General features: G+C 29.2%; 2 protein-coding genes across 4 annotated transcripts; both read left to right on the top strand.

Annotated features, from left to right (window-relative positions):
* Nucleotides 1-867: 867 nt before the first annotated feature.
* Nucleotides 868-5,490, top strand: LOC107419185 (protein NEN1). The gene is made up of 6 exons (XM_048474059.2): nucleotides 868-1,249; nucleotides 2,213-2,370; nucleotides 2,903-2,949; nucleotides 3,040-3,103; nucleotides 3,849-4,552; nucleotides 5,062-5,490. The coding sequence occupies exons 1-6, from the start codon at nucleotides 970-972 to the stop codon at nucleotides 5,291-5,293; spliced, it is 1,485 nt and encodes a 494-aa protein (XP_048330016.2). The 5' UTR covers nucleotides 868-969; the 3' UTR covers nucleotides 5,294-5,490.
* Nucleotides 5,491-8,164: 2,674 nt separating this feature from the next.
* Nucleotides 8,165-10,523, top strand: LOC107419201 (two-component response regulator-like APRR1). Of its 3 annotated transcripts, none has more exons than XM_016027946.4 (4): nucleotides 8,165-8,502; nucleotides 9,372-9,533; nucleotides 9,646-9,713; nucleotides 10,033-10,523. In XM_016027946.4, the coding sequence occupies exons 1-4, from the start codon at nucleotides 8,325-8,327 to the stop codon at nucleotides 10,186-10,188; spliced, it is 564 nt and encodes a 187-aa protein (XP_015883432.3). In that variant the 5' UTR covers nucleotides 8,165-8,324; the 3' UTR covers nucleotides 10,189-10,523. The 3 variants fall into 3 exon arrangements, with proteins under 3 accessions (XP_015883432.3, XP_015883430.3, XP_048330017.2); XM_016027944.4 differs by having other exon boundaries at nucleotides 8,181-8,502; nucleotides 9,646-9,779; XM_048474060.2 differs by having other exon boundaries at nucleotides 8,364-8,502; nucleotides 8,617-9,533; nucleotides 9,646-9,779.
* The last annotated feature ends 7,909 nt before the right edge of the window (nucleotides 10,524-18,432 follow it).

Genomic DNA, 18,432 nt, shown 5'->3' with positions numbered 1-18,432 from the left:
TAAATATACTTGGATTTCTTATAATAAATCCATCCACTATTGGTTGTTGATGTTGGAGCCCCGGCCCACTAGAGTTGTTTGATTTTATTTTAATATAATAATTAAAAACTTAATTCTCTTAAACAATTATAAATTCTTTTATAGAAAAAAAAAATCCATTATAAATTATACTTCTTTTGGTATATAGTAAATTACAGTGAATAAAATGCAGAGGAATATTGAAAATGAATTTCGGATCACAGTGGTATAGACCACTGGCTCTTAGCCTATATTTAATTACAAGTGGAAAAAAGAAAAAATAGTGAGATAGAAAACAAAACAAAGAAAAAGTTTGAAATGATATAATGTAATTAAATATGAAGAAAATCAAATAATAACATCTAACTGTTTTGTAAGCAATTTGGTATCGGTAACTCTAGTATCATTCCTTTATAATTTTACAATTTATAATGAAAATTCACTATTATCTTTTTTATTCATTCAAAAACAATATATAAATATATATATATATATATTGTCCGTCTATGATGCGGACGGTTTTTATATAGGCCACAATATTAGTGATGGTTTTTCATAGTATTGGTAATGATTTTCTAAAAAATCGTCGTTAATACTATAAAAAACCATCACTAATACTGTAATCCTCATTCCTCATCATAAAATTTCCGTATATATACATATGAATTAAGAAAAATTAAGAAGTTTTAAAAAAATTTACATTTTGTATTTAAAAAAAAAAAAAAAACTAAAAGCGGGTCAGAAAATGGGCCAATAAAGGCAAACATCAAGAATTTCATTTAATAAGGAAACCACCCCACGAAGCAACCCAAGATGTTTATAAAAAGTCGACTTGGCGGGTTTTCATCTTCAATTTTCAAAACTAACCCTTTTTTATTCTTCTTCTTCTTATCCTCTCTCTGTATCTAACTTGGTAAGTAAGTCTTTTTTTTTTTTTTGGTTTACCATCAAATGGGTCAGAGCGAAGACCGATCGGAAATCGCCTTCTTCGACGTCGAAACCACAGTGCCGACCCGACCCGGACAGGGGTTTACCATAATTGAATTCGGGGCGATCCTGGTTTGCCCAAGGAAGCTGGAGGAGCTCGAGAGCTACTCCACTCTGGTACGACCCGCCCACCTTTCCCTCATCTCCTCCTTGTCCGTACGCTGCAACGGCATTACCAGAGACGCAGTCATTTCGGCCCCTTCTTTCCTTGAGATTGCCGACAGGGTTTACGACATTCTCCAAGGTTTTGTCTCTTTTTTTTTTTTTTTTTTTAGAAAATTATTAAAAAAAAAAAAAAAAAAAAAACTGATATTGTCATGGACTAAGGGAACAAGGGTAGAGCTTAAATTCTGTTTAGTTGCTGAGAAAATGAAGGAAATTAATATAAAATGTGAAATTTCATTTTGTCCACTCCAGGTTAAGAAATCTTAAACTTTTGGAGTTAACAGAACTTTGTAAAATTAGCTTTGATAAAGCTCTCTCTTTATTCTCTTTCTCTTTTTGCGAGAACTTTTTGTTGTTGAGTCGTCGTTTTCCTTATATTTGACTGAATAGCAGCTAGGTTTAGCCAAGTGGGTCTTGGTTTTTATTTATTCTTCCTAAAGAGGGGAAAAAAAAAAAATTTGATTTTCATGGACCAAGGGAAAAAGGATAGACCAAGGGAACAAGGATAGAGCTTAAAATTCTGTTTGGTTGCGATAAAATGAACGAAATTAATATAAATTTGATTTTATGTTCCCACTCCAACTTCATAAATCTTAAATGTTTGGAGGTAACAGAATTTTGCAACATTCGCTCAATCTCGCTTTATTCCCTTTTTTATTCTTGGTTTTCATGGATTCTTTTTTTTTTTTTTTTTTTTTTTTTTTTTTTTTTTTTGTGGGGCGGAAAGAAGAAAATTAAAATCCACAAGTAAATCCAGACAACTATACTGGGGTTGATCCTGCAAAATTATTGTATTTTATGTGAGTATAAGAAATGAAAGGCGAAGTTCTTATTGAAAACAAATCAATGCTTGTTTGACATTTTATTGGCTATACGATGGAGCATTATGCTTTGTATTTATTATTATTATTATTATTATTATACTTATTATTATTATTATTATTATTATTATTATTTTCTGTTAAGTACGCTGAATTCTTTTTCTTATTTCTTTCTATTTGTTTTAAATATGATATGATTGTTTTTGGTGGGTTATGTATAGGGAGGATATGGGCAGGTCATAACATAATCAAGTTTGACTGTGCTCGGATTCGGGATGCATTTGCTGATATTGGTAGGCCAGCACCAGAGCCTAAGGGTATGATTGATTCATTGGCATTGTTGACTCAGCGGTTTGGAAGGAGAGCTGGTGACATGAAGGTATCTTTTAACTCTTTCTCTTGCTTTAAGTGAAGTTGTTTATTTGTAAAATGTGGTAAAATGAAAAAGGATAATTACAGAACTGATCCAAATATGCTTTTGGTTGTCTTAATTCTGCTAGTGTAAAATAACATCAAGAAGGTTACTGTCTATGGTTTTTTTGTGAGACTTTGACTAAATTGATCGCATTCACATAGATAGGTTGCATGGATGGATTGGAATCTCAAGTGAGAGTCTGTTTCCCATCCTTCACCATAACTTGGAATTTGCATCTTCTGTTGCATGTAATTGAGGTTCATGAATGAACAAACAAATAAAATATGAACCTTTCTACATTTTGCGAATTCAGCTAGTTGGCACATACAAGGTCTTTTCTGTGAACATATAATATTATCTGTGTCTTGTGTTTTGTGATTTCCCATTATTTTTTGTGGCTTCAAGTTTTGGAATTTTGAGGCTGAATAATAGTGCAGTTTTTGTAACTTTTAACTAATGCTAACATATGAATGCTGATACATTACATATATTTTAGATGGCCACTCTTGCAACCTATTTTGGGCTTGGACAGCAGACACACAGGTACATTTGCAAACCTATTTTGTAGTGATATTACTTCTTGTTTTCAATTAGGTTTCATTAAACTAATCCTTTCTTTAAAAAATTCTTTAGGAGCTTGGATGATGTCCGCATGAATCTCGAAGTTCTCAAATATTGTGCAACAGTTTTATTCTTGGTAACTTTATAATCAAATATTGTGCAACAGTTTTATTCTTGGTAACTTTATAGCTTTAATAGCTATAGAAATTGCCCATCCTTGAGTTGATAATCCATTACCGTGCTTAGAGTTCTTTTGGTTGGTTTCTCTTTTTCACTTTACATGTGTCTTCTTTGATGGTTTATTTTGGTCTTTATTGCCAGTCATCAGATAAGCTGCTAACGTAGTGTTCCATCTCCAGACTTTCTTTTACCTCTGTTATTGTCTTTCATATGCTTGTCTGTTATTGCTAGGAGTCATATAGGACATTCCATGGTTCCCAAGTGAACCAGAATTCCTGTTTTTGCTTTGCCCATATTTTCTACAGTCTGTTTCTCAATTCTCCTCTTGGACTTATTTGGCTGAATGCATTTAATATACGATTTCCTATGTGATATGGGAAATCATATTAGCAAGTTAACTTCTGAAGCATTTTTTTCTTGACAACTACTGAAATACCGAAAACTGAGTAGGCTAGGCCTCATGTAAAGAGACTGATTGGATTGTTAATATTAATCAGTTGTCATATTTGGCTGTACTTCGGCAATTTACTTGCTTGCAATTCTACTCGACCCATTTGTTTTTTGAAACTAAAAATTTGTTCTTTGATTGACAAGGATTATCATCCTGGTGCCTTTGAACAAGAGTTTAGTCCTGAAGATGATAGACTGTCAGGTCTTATAAGATTGGTTTTGTAATTAACTGTAATCTGGAATAATTACAGGAATCTAGCCTTCCAAATGTATTGACAACGAACAGTTGGGTTTCTCCAAATGCAATTACCAGAAGTCGTAGTAATTGGAAATCATCTCCTGAGGCAGCTGGCACAAACAGGAATACCTCCTCATCAAATTTAAGCTCTGGAAATGCCATAACATCATCTTCTAAGGATCAGGGAGAGGCCATTGATATGGCTGAACCTAGTAGCACTTCTCGTCCAGAGACTTTTAACATGACCCAACTTAGACATGAAATTCCAGCAGAGTGCCATCAGCCAAATGTTTCCATGGAAGAGAAATCCATTTCAGAGTCATCTGAAATACCTTCCTCTACTGCTGTCTATGAGGGTTGTGACAGCTCTACTGTATTTCTAGGACCTGATGCAGTTTTTATTCCTTCTATCAGTGCTTCCCTAGTTCCATTATATCGTGGGACTCAAAGGATAAAGTTATTGCACAAAGATATTGCTTTACAACTTTGTTGTCATCATCTGAAAGTGCGTTTTGGAATTAATGCGAGGTTTACTGATAATGCTGGCCGTCCACGCTTGAATTTTGTGGTTGACGTACCACAAAGTCTATCTAGGGTTCTTGATTCATGTGATGACATTGCACGGAAGTTTTATTTGGATTGTGGCGGTAACTCTGATTGGAGGCCTCTTGTGACTCGAAAAGATGGCTACGTCAACTATCCTACTGTGAGGTTGCAGTAAGTATTTCACCTTGTTGTTCACTTTTCCTCTCCCTTGCAGTTTCTCTGATAAGGAAAATAGCATTTTAGCTGTTTAAATAGAAAAATGAAAATTAAAGGTCCCAAAATATGTAATTGGTATGCATTAACTAGTTGGTACCCTTGGTTGTTCCTTCTCTTCCATCTGAGTTTTATTAATCAGTTGTGTCTTTTCAAGGAGCATTTCCAAGTAACAGGGATTAAAAAGTTAGATCGTTTGGCCTTGTTCATTTAGTTGGTTATTTTAAATGTAGAGTTTGTAGATGTGGTGGAACATTGCAAGCTGACCCGTTGATATTAGTTATAAACTCAAAAGCGTGTCATACTTTCTTTTTTTTTTTTGGGTAAATAGCGTGTCATACTTTGTTTGATATATTCATGTTCTTGCCTGGTAATGTAAACTAGAGTCTTATAAATATATTTTCCCTTGTTGATATTTCTTTGATCGGTACCTGAAATATTATTTGCTCTTTTTTCTGGTACTGCAGCATACTAACTGCAGTATGTGGACAAATTGCAATATATGCAACTGAGATCTATCAAAAAGAATGTTCTGGTTCTGTGCAAAGACGAGCATTTAGTAAATTTGATGCTTCAGAACTTATGTCTTTGTTCCCGAAAGGGACCTTCGTCGATGCATTCTTCTCCTTGGAGTCTTATGATTATCAGCAAAGTGCAGGACTTCGGTTGGTGGCAAAAAAATTGATTATCCATTCGTAATAGATATAAGAGATATGGGATCTCTGATTTATTTCTTTGTAAAACTTGTAAGTCGATTACGTACAACATAGCTTCTTTTATTGGTCAGTGGTTACAATATTTGGATAGGAAGCTGGGAATACTGATGTATATGAGATATCAATGCAAAAATTTGATATTCAATTTATATGGAAAGCTGATTTGTAGAGGTTTATTTATTTTGCTTCTTTGAATTCTTTCATCTAATATGCAGCTTATAAATATGCTTAAAATTGAAAAAAAATATTCAGACATTTTCCCACGAAGGCTTTTCTCTTCTTTTTATTTTTATTTTTATTATTATTTTTACAGATGGTATAATTGTTTTGATTGATTTCAGACCGCCACTGACAGAGATACTCTTTGACTGGATTTTAACATCCACAATTTTATAGATTTTTAGGTTGGATAATCTTTTGAACCAAACAAAAATATTACCAAAAATAAATAATAAATAAAAAAAGGGTATATTGTGAGCCTATCTTTTAGCCAATTTATTAAATTTTTATTGCATTATTTATTGTCTGCCCGTACACTCGGTTTAAATGAGTATGATAATTTAGAGTTTTTAACATGTTTGAGGTAAGGAAGGCAATTTGGAAATATGTAGAAAGGAAGAAGATAGTATTGTTTCGATAAGGCACGTAATTATACGAGAAGGTGAACTTTTTAATGGAAAAATAAATTAAAAAAATATAATTTAATCAATAAATTTTGTAAGTATCTTGGTAATATTAATAATATTAGTATTCTAAATATATTATATTTAAAAATAGATTTTTCCTTCAAGCCAAGCCAAGGACAGAAATGGAAAACATGGATATTCCTCTGGTTTGATAAATTTGCATGAATGTGAAAGTTCTTTACTCAAAAAACAATTCAAAAATTAATCAAGTGCAAGATGTCTAGTTCAAGGTGGGCCATGGTTTGCATTTTTATCTGATCAACTTGAGTTTAAAAAACAACACCCTATCCAGACAAACCAGGCAAATGAAAGTCAAGCTCTGTATTAATTAACTTTAACCTTTTTTGCCTCTTCCACAAAATGAATATGTAAAATATCACCACCATTCTTTATTCCAAAAGGGACCATAAGAAAATGATTGATACTCCGAATTCATGTCCTATAAAGATGTAAAGTTCTTATCATTTGGATCTGACTCAGTCTTGGAAGAATTCTCAATCAAAACCATAATAGCTATGGAATATGTAGCATAAATTGAAGTTCAAGAATTGCACTTTATCATAGTAATTTCAAGTTAGAAATAATAAAGAAATATAGGGAACGTTCTGTCTCTATTTTTCAGTGGCTAATTAAATATTAGCGTAATTGTTTAGGTTCATTCAACTTAAAGATGTGCCAACAAAAACTTTGGTGAATTCTTTCCGGTAGTTTATATAGCTTTCAGGCTTAAAGTGATTGGTAAAGAATATTATATCCTTTTCAAAGCAATGTGTCAAAGTTGGAATCTAGGTGTATGTTTAAGTTGTAAAGCATTTCAAATAATTTAAATACAAAATATATTTATATATAATAATGCTATTATGCGTAACGTCGTCCACATCATATGCATTTGGCTACAATTAAGCACATATAAGGAGTATATATATATATATATATATATATATATATATATATATTTTTTTTTTTTTGGCTAAAGTAAGTGTTTATATGATGTGGGTGACATTGCCATGATAGAAAAATTATATATATATATATATATATGAGTACTTTGAACCATCGTCGCAAAAAACAATTGATTTAGAATTTGTTTAGTTCAAATAAACCAACATCCGCTGTATGCCCTATTCGTATAAATATTTTCAAAACAAACCCTGAACTCTTAGGTAATGTTTGGTTGTAACAAAGAAATTACAATAGGAATACAATTAATATTTGAATAAAACCTTCAGGAAATGTAATACATGAATTAATTGATTCCATTATTTAGTTGAGTCTTAGAAACAATATTTTTTAAAAAAAAATTAAGACTATAGTTGAATTGATTGTTAATATTATATTTTTGTATACAGTATCATATACTATTTAGAAATCAATACATATAATATGACAGCCTTTTGGTACAGGGTAACACCCATGAGACAACAGTTTGTAATCTTTCTTTTCAATGCTCTAACGTGGATATGATGAAACTTGGGTTTAATCTGAATTACTAAGACATGGGAAAGGTGAAAAGACAGCCATGGGGGAGTGAAATAGAATATGAAATCGTAAGCTCCCAAGCAGGGGAGGAGAGCAGGGCTCTGATGGTGTGTGTGTTGAAGAATGAGCCAGCGACTTATAGACAACGGCTTGGTTAAGGGAACCCACTGGAGCCGTAGCAAAAGCGAGTCTTTATAGAGCAATTGTCATTGCTTATGGATCCCAACATAGTGGATCAATAATGAAAAAAAGTGTTTGTGATTGTTCTATAACAAATGAAACAAAACATACAATAGAGTTAGGAGAGTTATTGTATGAGGCTGACTTGGGATGCATTTTATTTGACAGTTTTCTGGATGTTAAATACTATTAGATGGGTGACCTTTTATTGGCATTGGAAGCATATCACATTATGGCAAGGTAACGTTTCACAATTTAACGAGTCTTCCACTTATTTGATGGGATGGTTAGGAGATATTTATGGTTGATTATTTCTATTTTTTCTTTTTTCTATTTTTATATTATATAAAATACAGAGTTTAATATACATATATTAATTAAATAAATCTATTCAAAAAATCTAAAAAATCTATGTTAAACACGTTAACAAGTTGGAACTTATGATTGATCTTGTAAGTTTTGACATGGATAAAAGTTACTTGTTTCTTAAGGATCGCAGAGGGAGAGAAAGTACAAATTGGAGGAAATTTAAAACAATGAGGTTGGCCAAGTAGGCCTAACTATTTGGCTGACCACACTTTTGGTTGGGTACTACATATAAGTCCTTGAAACTTAGCGGCTTATAAGTGGGTTTGTATCCTAATCTTAGTATTGATTTTTGTTTTTGCAATGGAGAAGGGCAAGCAGATTGACATGAGCAGCAGGCATTATGGTTGTATCAGCTTTGATAAAACCAACAACTTTAGCGCTTACATTGATTGTAGTAAGCTGAAAATTTTGCTGTGTGACCCTGATGCTGAAAGCTGTAAAGAGATCACCAAGTTACTGACAAATTGCTCCTATCAAGGTATCAATGCCACCACTTTCTTTTGTTTTCAGTTTAGCTTTCCTATGTTTCTTTTTGGTACAGTGCTCATCAACAATGTCATTAAAAAATAAAATTTTCTAATGCTTTATGCAGATACATGTTTCAAGTTCTAAAATCATTCTTCTTCTGGGGAGTTACAGAGTTTTTAACCATAGTTTATCAGAGAAATATATTAATCTGGAAAAGTCTCAAACCCATGTTCTAATAAGATAATTTTTTTCTTAGATTAGTAAATAGTTTCTGAATTTTCCTGATTTCTCTCAGGCATTAGTTTGTTTTGGAAAATATAGCAGTTCTTCAGAAGAAGTAAATTGGTGATTTTACTAGTTCAGCAGAAGAAACCTTATAATGATTCAGAAGACTGTTTAGTTTGCAAAGTAGTTATATATGAAAGTTTGGTGTAATTGGTGTATTCCCTAGTTGGGGCAAAGTCTACCAACCTTATGGTTCAAAAAAGTCTATTCATTAGAACTTCCAGGGATATTTAGGTAAAGGTTGATATTTTCCTCTGCATCAGTACAAATTACCCCTAAATATTTTATTTCACATATCTATGTTTCGATATAACTGCATATAAAAAAACCTTATAATTCATTTACCATCTCAGAGATTTTTTTTTTTTTCTTTATTTTTAAGAGTTTGGAACCAATTAGGGAAAAAAAGGAAAAGTTTCAATAAAAAGTATGTAATGGTATTTATTTTCTTTTTCTTTCTTTTTCCTTTCGTTGAGGAACCAAGTATGGTATTTGAGCTAAAGAAATCTTCATAAATATCAAGCTTTTCTATTAATCCTTACACTTCTTTAGCGAATATTCATATTATGACTCTAGAAGCCTGTTTTGATACAGTAATTTCAGTTAGATCAGCTATGGAGGTGATTGATGCTCTGAATTCTGAAGGGTCGTACATTGACCTCATACTAACTGCAATTGACCTTCCTATAGAGACAAGCATGAAGATGTTGAAATACATAATGCAGGATAAAGATTTCCAACACATTCCAGTAATCAGTAAGCTTGCTAATCTGTTCTTTTCTTCAACCATATATGTAGATTCTTCAAAAAAGAAAGGAAAGGTAAATTTTTATTATTAATAATTTTTTTTTTCAAAATCTTTTTCTAGTGATGCCAACAGGAGATGAATTCTTTCTTATTCACAAATTCCTCAAACTTGGTGCAACTGATTATCTGGTAAAGCCCTTGTGCAAAAATGAGATATTAAACTTGTGGATGCACGTGAGGAGGCAGCGGGGAGTGGTAGTTCTCTTTTTATTATCGTTTATTCATCTTGACTATATATCTTTTCTGCTAAGCAAAACTTGATCTTGAATCTGACTTTAAAATTATGTGGCAAAGATTTTCTTTGAAAGATTCTGGTTCTTATACAAAACTTAAACTCTAGTATGTACTAGCACATCAAACATTATTGTACAAAGTCATTAGCTTGAGATTTCAACAATGAACTTACAAGCATTCAGTAATATTCTCAATTGTGCTACTATTTTCTTAGAGGCATGGACTTCCCCAGAAGAATATTGTAAACTATGGCTTCGGTCAGCTGGTATCAAATGAAGCCAATATGAGCAACAGCTTGTTCTTAGTCACAGATAACAAGCTTCTTCAGACTACAACTCACCACACAAGTGTTTTGTCAAAAAATCAGTGAAATACCTGAAATTTTTAAGAAGGCGAAGTTCAATATCCTGTAAATTACAGTAGAAACATAAGCATTGAAGAAAGTTATGCATGTTTTTGATATTATCAGACGTTTACTTGCAAAAGGGGGCAGGGAGGGAAATATTGTTGAAGGAGAAAAAACTTACTAGAAAAATGTTATGTCCAAAATGAAAGTGTCAAAGAAAATCTTTCAGATTTAGTTTCCTTTTCAATGTATGAAATTTCTTTTGAAACCTCGATTGTCTCATATTCTGTTTCATAAGAGTCATTTATGCAGTTATCCTTAATTTCAGAGAACAATGCAGAGTTCATAATTTATTGTTTTTGACTTGGGCTTGAAAGAAAATGGCAAAGCATATATTAGAATTCATATGTAGCATGGCTTATTAGGAAGAAATCATGTTGCAATCTTGAAGGCAAGTAAAACTACATATAAACAACTTCTGAAGTCTTAAGAGTGATTGAACAAGCAAAAAACTCCCAAACCCGGAACATTTTCGATTTTCTATCGTCCTAATCAACTAGAATCATGCATAATCTGCAAAACCAGTTGAAACCAATCACGGAGAGGCTAATAATCATCTGCCTCATCTTATTCACTTTTCATGTCCAAACGACACTTTTAATCTCTTTGGAAACTAATTTCTGTAATATTTCATTTGCTTTCATGGTACTTCTTGTTCCAAGCCTAATCAGTAGGTCAGAACCATTTCATGCACATAAAGAAATTTTGCTACAAAGCATTCTTTTCTTGCCCAATTGAGATATGCTTTCAACCTTACATTACTACCATTCAGAATCTCAGATACTCCAATAGGACTAATCTGATAATTTAAAATTCCTGCTCGAGCCAAATTCAGAAGACTTGTTATCATGGCTATATGTCAATTTTTCATACGGTTGGTAATAAGTTTTAACCTTTTTTCCATTATTTATTTTTTGGATTAAATCATTTTGTTGCCCTGAGATTTGACTTAAATTCAGTCATACACCACTAAATTCAAAAATATCATCTACATCTCCAATGGTTTATACCCTTTGAGTTTAACATCATTATTCTCTATCATTTGCAATCCTCTAGGTGTATAATTGACATCTCCAAAATAATTAGAAAGAAATAAAGCCAAATTCCATAAGGCTGGAGAAGAATCCCTTATTATTTGATTTTTTTTTTTCCCCCCTTTTAATTTTGTCAAAACATCGTTAGTCAAGTATAGAATGAGTCGTGTCCCTGTTCTTCCTCCTAAAGGCTTTGCCATCCAGATAAGCACAATATGGTAGGTAATCCATAAACTCTTGCCATTCCTTACCACAAGAGGAAAACAATAATAGATCTTAATTTTCTAGCCTAAAAATTAGGTAATTAAGCATATCAAGTGTCTAAATATTTATTTATTTTTTCATCAATACTTATTTATTTTTTGAAGCTTAAGTTAGAAATAAATCACTATTCATTGTGTAGATTATGATACACTTTTTTAGTCAATATTAAACTCATTACAACTGAAAAGGGGGATCATTCAAACTTCTAGATCTAAAGGAACATTCTCATTTGTTTTTACCACTAGATTAAGCTTGTGAATAAAGATTATGATACATTCATCAATACCAAATATACTTAATAACCAAATAGTAAAAAAATGAAGAATCTTATGAGGTGTTTAGGTAATGACAAAATTAGTGGGAATTTAAAACTTTCTAAAAAAGTAAATTTTTTTTTTATTTTGATAATTTTTAAAATGAGGAATTTATAGGTTACAAGAGAAAATAAATTTCACAATGTGGAAAACTGAGATAGAAAATACCCTCCCACATAGATATTATTTTAAAATTCTCTAGAAAATTAGTTTTACATATTTTTTTAAATATAATTTTACCTTTTAATTTTAATACACAAATTTATTTAATTACTTATAAGTCCTATTTTCTTCTATAATCAACCAAACATTACAAAAAAAAATACTAAGAAAACTCATTATCAAAAAACTAAGTCTTAGCAAACTAATTTTTGGGAATCAGTTTCATTCAATATTTTCCATTTTACCAAACAAACCATTAGAGTAAACTAATATATAGTTTTTTTGTTGACAAAGTAAATTAATAATATAGTTACTTTAAAACAAAAGATGTTATTTATTGCCACTTATTATGTTCCAATATTTGTCTTAATTGAAAGCTAAATTTTTTATAATATATATATATATATATATATAATATTCAAAGGAGGTGCTACGTAAATGTTATAGTCAAACAAGAATTTATCATTGTAAAGGATGTGTGGTCCTTACGGATATACAATTTTAGTCAAGAATTTATGTTATAAGGAATTGGTTAAACTCCTTTGTGAATATTTAATTATATTCTCAAGTAAATTGCTCAAACTTCCATTTTCAGTTACAAGTTTTTTTTTTTTTTCCCCTTTATACACTTTTTATTTTTTAATAATTGCGTATACTTTCTTTATAGTTTGAATTCTCTTTTACAAACTTTGATTCTCTTAATTAGTCAAACTTTGTGTAACTAAAAGTTATAATGACAAGCTAAATGTCATTAAAAAAATTATTAATGACATTTTTAAATCTCATTCGAAGATATAAAATATCACTAAATAAAACTAATTATTTTGTGTAGTAACATTTGAAATTGACACTTAAAAATAAATATTGACAATTAAAAATGTCACCAGATGTTACATTAATTCATTATTAAAAATAACACAAAAAGAATATTTATAAAGTACTTAGTGCATATAGCTTTAAAAAAAAAAAGGTACTTAGTGTATCTAATGAAATTTTATCGTCAAATAATATTAAATCTTGTATAACCAAACTAGCATCTTCTTTTACTTCATAATCCTCTCCTTTAGCTTCTCAAGGAAGGAGTTGTCAACAGTCTTCTTGTTCTCACAAGTTATGTAATTGATATCTTTCTGCCCTTCTTCATCCTACTCATATAGTTTTTCAAGCTAATCATCTTATTGTCACTCCTGGTGGAGTAAAACTGTAGCAATTCAGCCCATTTTTTCTGCGTCATAGAATTCTCATGGAAACCAAGTTTTAGGTTTTTTTTGGAAGAGTAAAAAAAAATCCATATTTTTGTCCCAAATAGTTTTAAACCTTAACATAAAACTTTTATATACACTAAATTCAATATCCTTGAGAGTTCTTTTGTTACTGTATCATGGATATTCATCTTTATTGAAATAAACTTTGAGAATCGTCTTTAAATTATATTGGGATATGGATACCTGACATATACTCTTAGCTCTATTATTCCTCCTTCTCAACATAACCATTTCATTTTTAAAAAAATGATCCAATCAAAGCTTGATGTGCATTGCAAATTATAAAATATACACTATAATATTAGTTTTAAAAAAAATTAACCAAATAATAATTAAAAAAAATTGGTAGTTTGATTTTAGAAGCTTTTACATAATATCATGAGGCCCCACGAGGTCCAATAAGTGGAAAATTGAAAACAGTTAAATCACATTTCCCATCCCTTAGACTCTCATTGCAAATTGTTATTGCATCCACATTATCAATATTTTTAGCTCCTTGTTTCGCTAGAAAGTAAATTGGATAATGTTTTTTTGTGTAGTTTCATGATAGCAAATTTTAAAGGGTAGTATATTACAGTGACATTCTCTACTGCTTTTGTTAAAACGCTTCTAACCATACTTGCTGAGAAAGAAAAATTACAGTTTTAGTTAGTTATAATATCATGACCATCCATTTTTTATATTCATTTTACAAATTTGCAATGAAAATTATCCAGTTAATTGTTAAAAAGCATAGCATAGTAATATTTTAAGACTCAATCACTTAAATAATTTGAAGGATATTTATGATTGGACCTCAAAACATACTTAATAAACAATAACACTCAATTTTATATCAAATAAATGATTTTAAAAAATGCATATTAGAGAAATAGTCAATAGTGGGAAAGCAAATGGAAATAAATGCTTTCACAGAGGAGTCTCTTGGAGACTGAAAGGTTTGGTTGGCCAATTGCCATATTCTAGTTCCACCACTTCATATTGAAAAAGTCTTTTTTAGAAATAGGGCTAAAGTTTTATTATGTGTAAATATATAATAATGCTTTGACAAGGAAATCTTTTGTAGATGGAAGTATTCAATTGATCAATGATCATATTCTAGTTCTACCACACCATATTGAAGAATCTCTTTTCAGAAATAAGACTGAGTTTATGTTACGTGTAAATATATAATATTGTGGACAATTCAAAATTGAGAAGCCAATAAGAAGACTCAAAAAAAAGTTTTTGTAGTCTCTTAAAAAAATTAGCAAGAAAATACAAATGAATAAAAAACATATATCCATCAAAAAATAAAAAATAGGATTTGAATACATCTATCCATATTTTAATTCCATCACTCCACATTGAAAAAGCCCCTTTGAGAAGAAAGGTTATGTTATGTGTAATATATTGTTTTTTATAGCATGTGATTAATGCTATAAAAGATATATTATTGCATTTTAAAAAATGTTATGAAAATCCACGCTATAGAAAGTTTTACTTTTTCATAGTATTTTGTGTTAGGCTAAATGTTATAAATAACCTTATGATTTGTATTTTAATAGCATTTGTAAGTGCTATATTAATTCAATTTAATAGCAATTCTAATGTTATTATAACTAAATTTATTTGTCAAAAATCAAAACAAAGTAAATTCATTGTGATAAAATGTTATTTTTGTAGTATATCTTGGAAATTCTGATTATTTTTAGGTTGTGTTTGCATGCTAGATATTTTACCTCCCAAAAACTATATGGTTTGACAAGTTTTTACTCTCATCTCAATATTTTCATTTTTTATCAGCATACATTTTGCATTTTTTTGAAAAAGGCATTAATCAATTGTTGATGTCCACTGCAAAACATGCATTACACATTATTTTTCAAAAAACTAAGGGGGATGTATTCAATTTAGAATTTGAAAGATTTTAAAAGTCTTTTAAAGTTTTGAGGTATTCGATTTAGATTTTAAGAGAGTCCATACAAATCTAATGATATTCAATTCAGATTTTGATGGATTTTATAAAAGTTTATTAAAATCTAGATGTATTCAATTAGGACTTTATAGAATTCTTTTAAAATCTGGTAGTATTTAAAAAGTCATTGATTTTAAAAGATTTTAAAAAAATGATGGATTTTAATGGATTTGAAAGGATTTTAACAGGGAAATTGTGAAGAAAATTGTCAATATGAAATCCAGCTTTAAATCCAAAGATTTCATTGGATTCTTATAAAATCTTTATGGAGTCTGTAGAATTTCATAACAATCCATCAAATCCTTTAAAGTTTATAATTCATTTTAAATCCATCAAACTCTAAATTGAATACATCCCTCTAAATAAATAAAAAATAATAATTTAAATGCAAACTAAATAAATAAAAAATAATAACTTAAGTGTAGAAGTTCCTTTTGTAGGATATTATAAGGTTCAAGCGATCTAAGGAGTTGAAAATTAAACACAATTAGTAATTGTGTATTGTGAAAAAATAATTATTAAAAAATATATTTAATTCATAATTATGAATATAATTGTTAACATGCAAATTATATGGATATCATTACATTTACATTATCATAACATTGCCATAACATTCCCCTTTATATGTAAGTTTAGCCTCGTTGAAATTTATTTTGGATCTTATATGTATGCAACAATATTTTTAAAGTTTAATTAAAAAAAAATAAAATTTAGCCTATTCCTAAATTGTTGATATCCATGGCAAAACAAGCATTATATCTATTATTTTTTAAAATATCAAGCAATAAAAAGTAATAATAATAATTTAAGTATAGAAACTCTTATTGTATATTATAACAACCATACGGTCCAATGAATCGAAAACCTAAATCAAGTTTGTTATCTATTAAACTTTCATCTTAAAGCATTTAATTATCAATTACTCTTGCTCCTCATTTGGTTAAAAACAATAAATTTTGTAGTGCTTTTATGCATATGTTTTATAACATATATTTAGAGGGGTAGCAAGTGGCAATGATATGGTTTGCAGCTATTGGTAGAAAATTTCAAACCGTATGAGTTGAGAAAAAGAAATTCTCTCTATTGTTAGAAAATAGTTAAAGGAACTAAAAAAAACAAGGATGCTCATAATAATTTTTTTTTTCTTCTCCCTAATAATCAAACAATACTGAGATGTCTTCTCTAACAAGTAAGGTTTTTTAAGTAGGTAATTACAATATATTGATTATCCATTCTTTTTGCTCATTTTACAATTAACATATAATTCTCTGTATATATCTGTAAAAATCGTCCACGTAGATTTAAATAATAAGAAATAGGATTTGACCAAACTGAATACACTAATCCCCCAAAAAAAAAAAAAAAATCACAATCATAGTAAACTACCATTATTTATATCAACCTATATAAACTTTGTTTATCGTCTTTAAGTTATGTTTGCATATTAGGTCTTTTACCTTCCAAAAAATATATAGTTGACAACTGTTTATTCTCATCTCTATTTGTCCATTTTTTGTCAACATACATTTTGCATTTTCAAAAAATGAGCTAATCAATGGTTGATGTCCACTACAAAAAAGACATTATATATAATTCTTAAGAAAATAAGCAATAAAAAATTAATATAATAATTTAAGTATATAACTCTTATAGGACATTATCAGACCAGCGGTCCAATAAGTAAAAAATTGAAGAGTATTTTGACAAATAATTATTGAAATATATATTTCATTAATAATTATGCATATCATTGTTAAGTTGCGAACTAAATATGTTGATAAATTAATTTTTTCTTTCAAAAGTTTAAAATGATTAAAAAGTAAATTTTCATTACATTTATATTATCATAACATTGTCATAGCATTACTCTTCACATTTAAGTTTAACATTTTTAAAGTTATTTTGTATCATTGTACGCATTCAATAATATTTTTAAATTTTAATAAAAGAATTAAAAATGTAGTCTATATTTTTAAATTGCTGATATTCACTACATAACATACATTATATATATTATTCTCAAAGAAACCTATTGATAAAAAATATTAGTACTAATTTAAGTATAGAAACTCACTTTTTTAAGCTTATTAGAAACTCACCTTTTTTAAGCTTATTTTGTATCGTTGTATGTGTTCAATAATATTTTAAAATTTTGTTAAAAACTTAAAATTAAGCGTATATTTCTAAATTGTTGACATCATAATAAACATGATATATATTATTCTTAAGGAAACCAAGTGATAAAAAAGATATTAATAACAATTTAAGTATAAAAACTTTTATAGGACATTATAAGACCATGTAGTCCAATAAGTTAAAAACTGACTACATTTAAATTAAATTTTTATCATCTTTTAAACTCTCATTATATTCTTTATTGTAGCATTCAGATTATCAATTACGCTTGCTCCTCATTTGGCTAGAAACAATAATTCAGTAGTACATTTTTATATTTATTTCATAACAACAGATTTGGATGTGTAGCAAGTCACAATAATATTGTTTGCTATTTTTGGTAGAAAACTTTGAACTATGTTAACTGAGAAAGAAAAATTACTTCTCCAACAAGGAAGGTTTTTTTAGTTGTAATTACAATATATAAGCTACTCTTTTTTCTTTTTTTTTAATGCTTTTATGCCCATTTTATAATCAACTTCCAATTCGTTATATATATATATATATATATATATATATATATATATATATGAGGAAAACCATCCACCTAATTAGAATGATAAGAATTAGGATTTGACTCCAAGTAACATACATTCTTTGATCAACATTAAAACAAAAAATAATAATTATATTGGACTACTTTAATTTACATCAAGCTATGTAGGATTTTATATAGAGATTAAAAAAAAAAAATTACCAACATGAGGAACACAAGCACAAGCCTGCTTTAGTAACTATAATTCTTAAAAAATATTCCATCCATAGTAACATAAAAAAATATACATCCGCATAAAAAAAAAAAAAAAAGAGCTTGGTATCTACAATTTGTATAGGATTTTACCCAAAAAAATAAATAAATAAATAAATAAAGAAAGAGAGAAAAATTATCTCAAAACCGAATTATAATTTATAAGAAAGTTTATCATTAATGAATATAACAACAAGCTATGAAAGAAGAAGAAGATAATTCAAGAACAAAACCAAATAACAAAATTAACAAAATCATATGAATTGCTAATCTAAAAATCAATAAT

Source organism: Ziziphus jujuba, chromosome 2 (genome assembly GCF_031755915.1).
Source record: "Ziziphus jujuba cultivar Dongzao chromosome 2, ASM3175591v1".
Taxonomy (NCBI): Eukaryota; Viridiplantae; Streptophyta; class Magnoliopsida; order Rosales; family Rhamnaceae; genus Ziziphus; species Ziziphus jujuba.
This window is presented reverse-complemented; position numbering and strand designations above follow the sequence as displayed.

Excerpts from the sequence above, each read along its gene's own strand:
- LOC107419185 (XM_048474059.2), top strand. The coding sequence starts at position 970 with ATGGGTCAGAGCGAAGACCGATCGGAAATCGCCTTCTTCGACGTCGAA. Across the intron at positions 2,371-2,902 it reads GGAGAGCTGGTGACATGAAG|ATGGCCACTCTTGCAACCTA; the intron begins GTATCTTTTAAC and ends CATATATTTTAG. Across the intron at positions 3,104-3,848 it reads GTGCAACAGTTTTATTCTTG|GAATCTAGCCTTCCAAATGT; the intron begins GTAACTTTATAA and ends GAATAATTACAG.
- LOC107419201 (XM_016027944.4), top strand. The coding sequence starts at position 8,325 with ATGGAGAAGGGCAAGCAGATTGACATGAGCAGCAGGCATTATGGTTGT. Across the intron at positions 8,503-9,371 it reads GACAAATTGCTCCTATCAAG|TAATTTCAGTTAGATCAGCT; the intron begins GTATCAATGCCA and ends GTTTTGATACAG. Across the intron at positions 9,780-10,032 it reads TGAGGAGGCAGCGGGGAGTG|AGGCATGGACTTCCCCAGAA; the intron begins GTAGTTCTCTTT and ends CTATTTTCTTAG.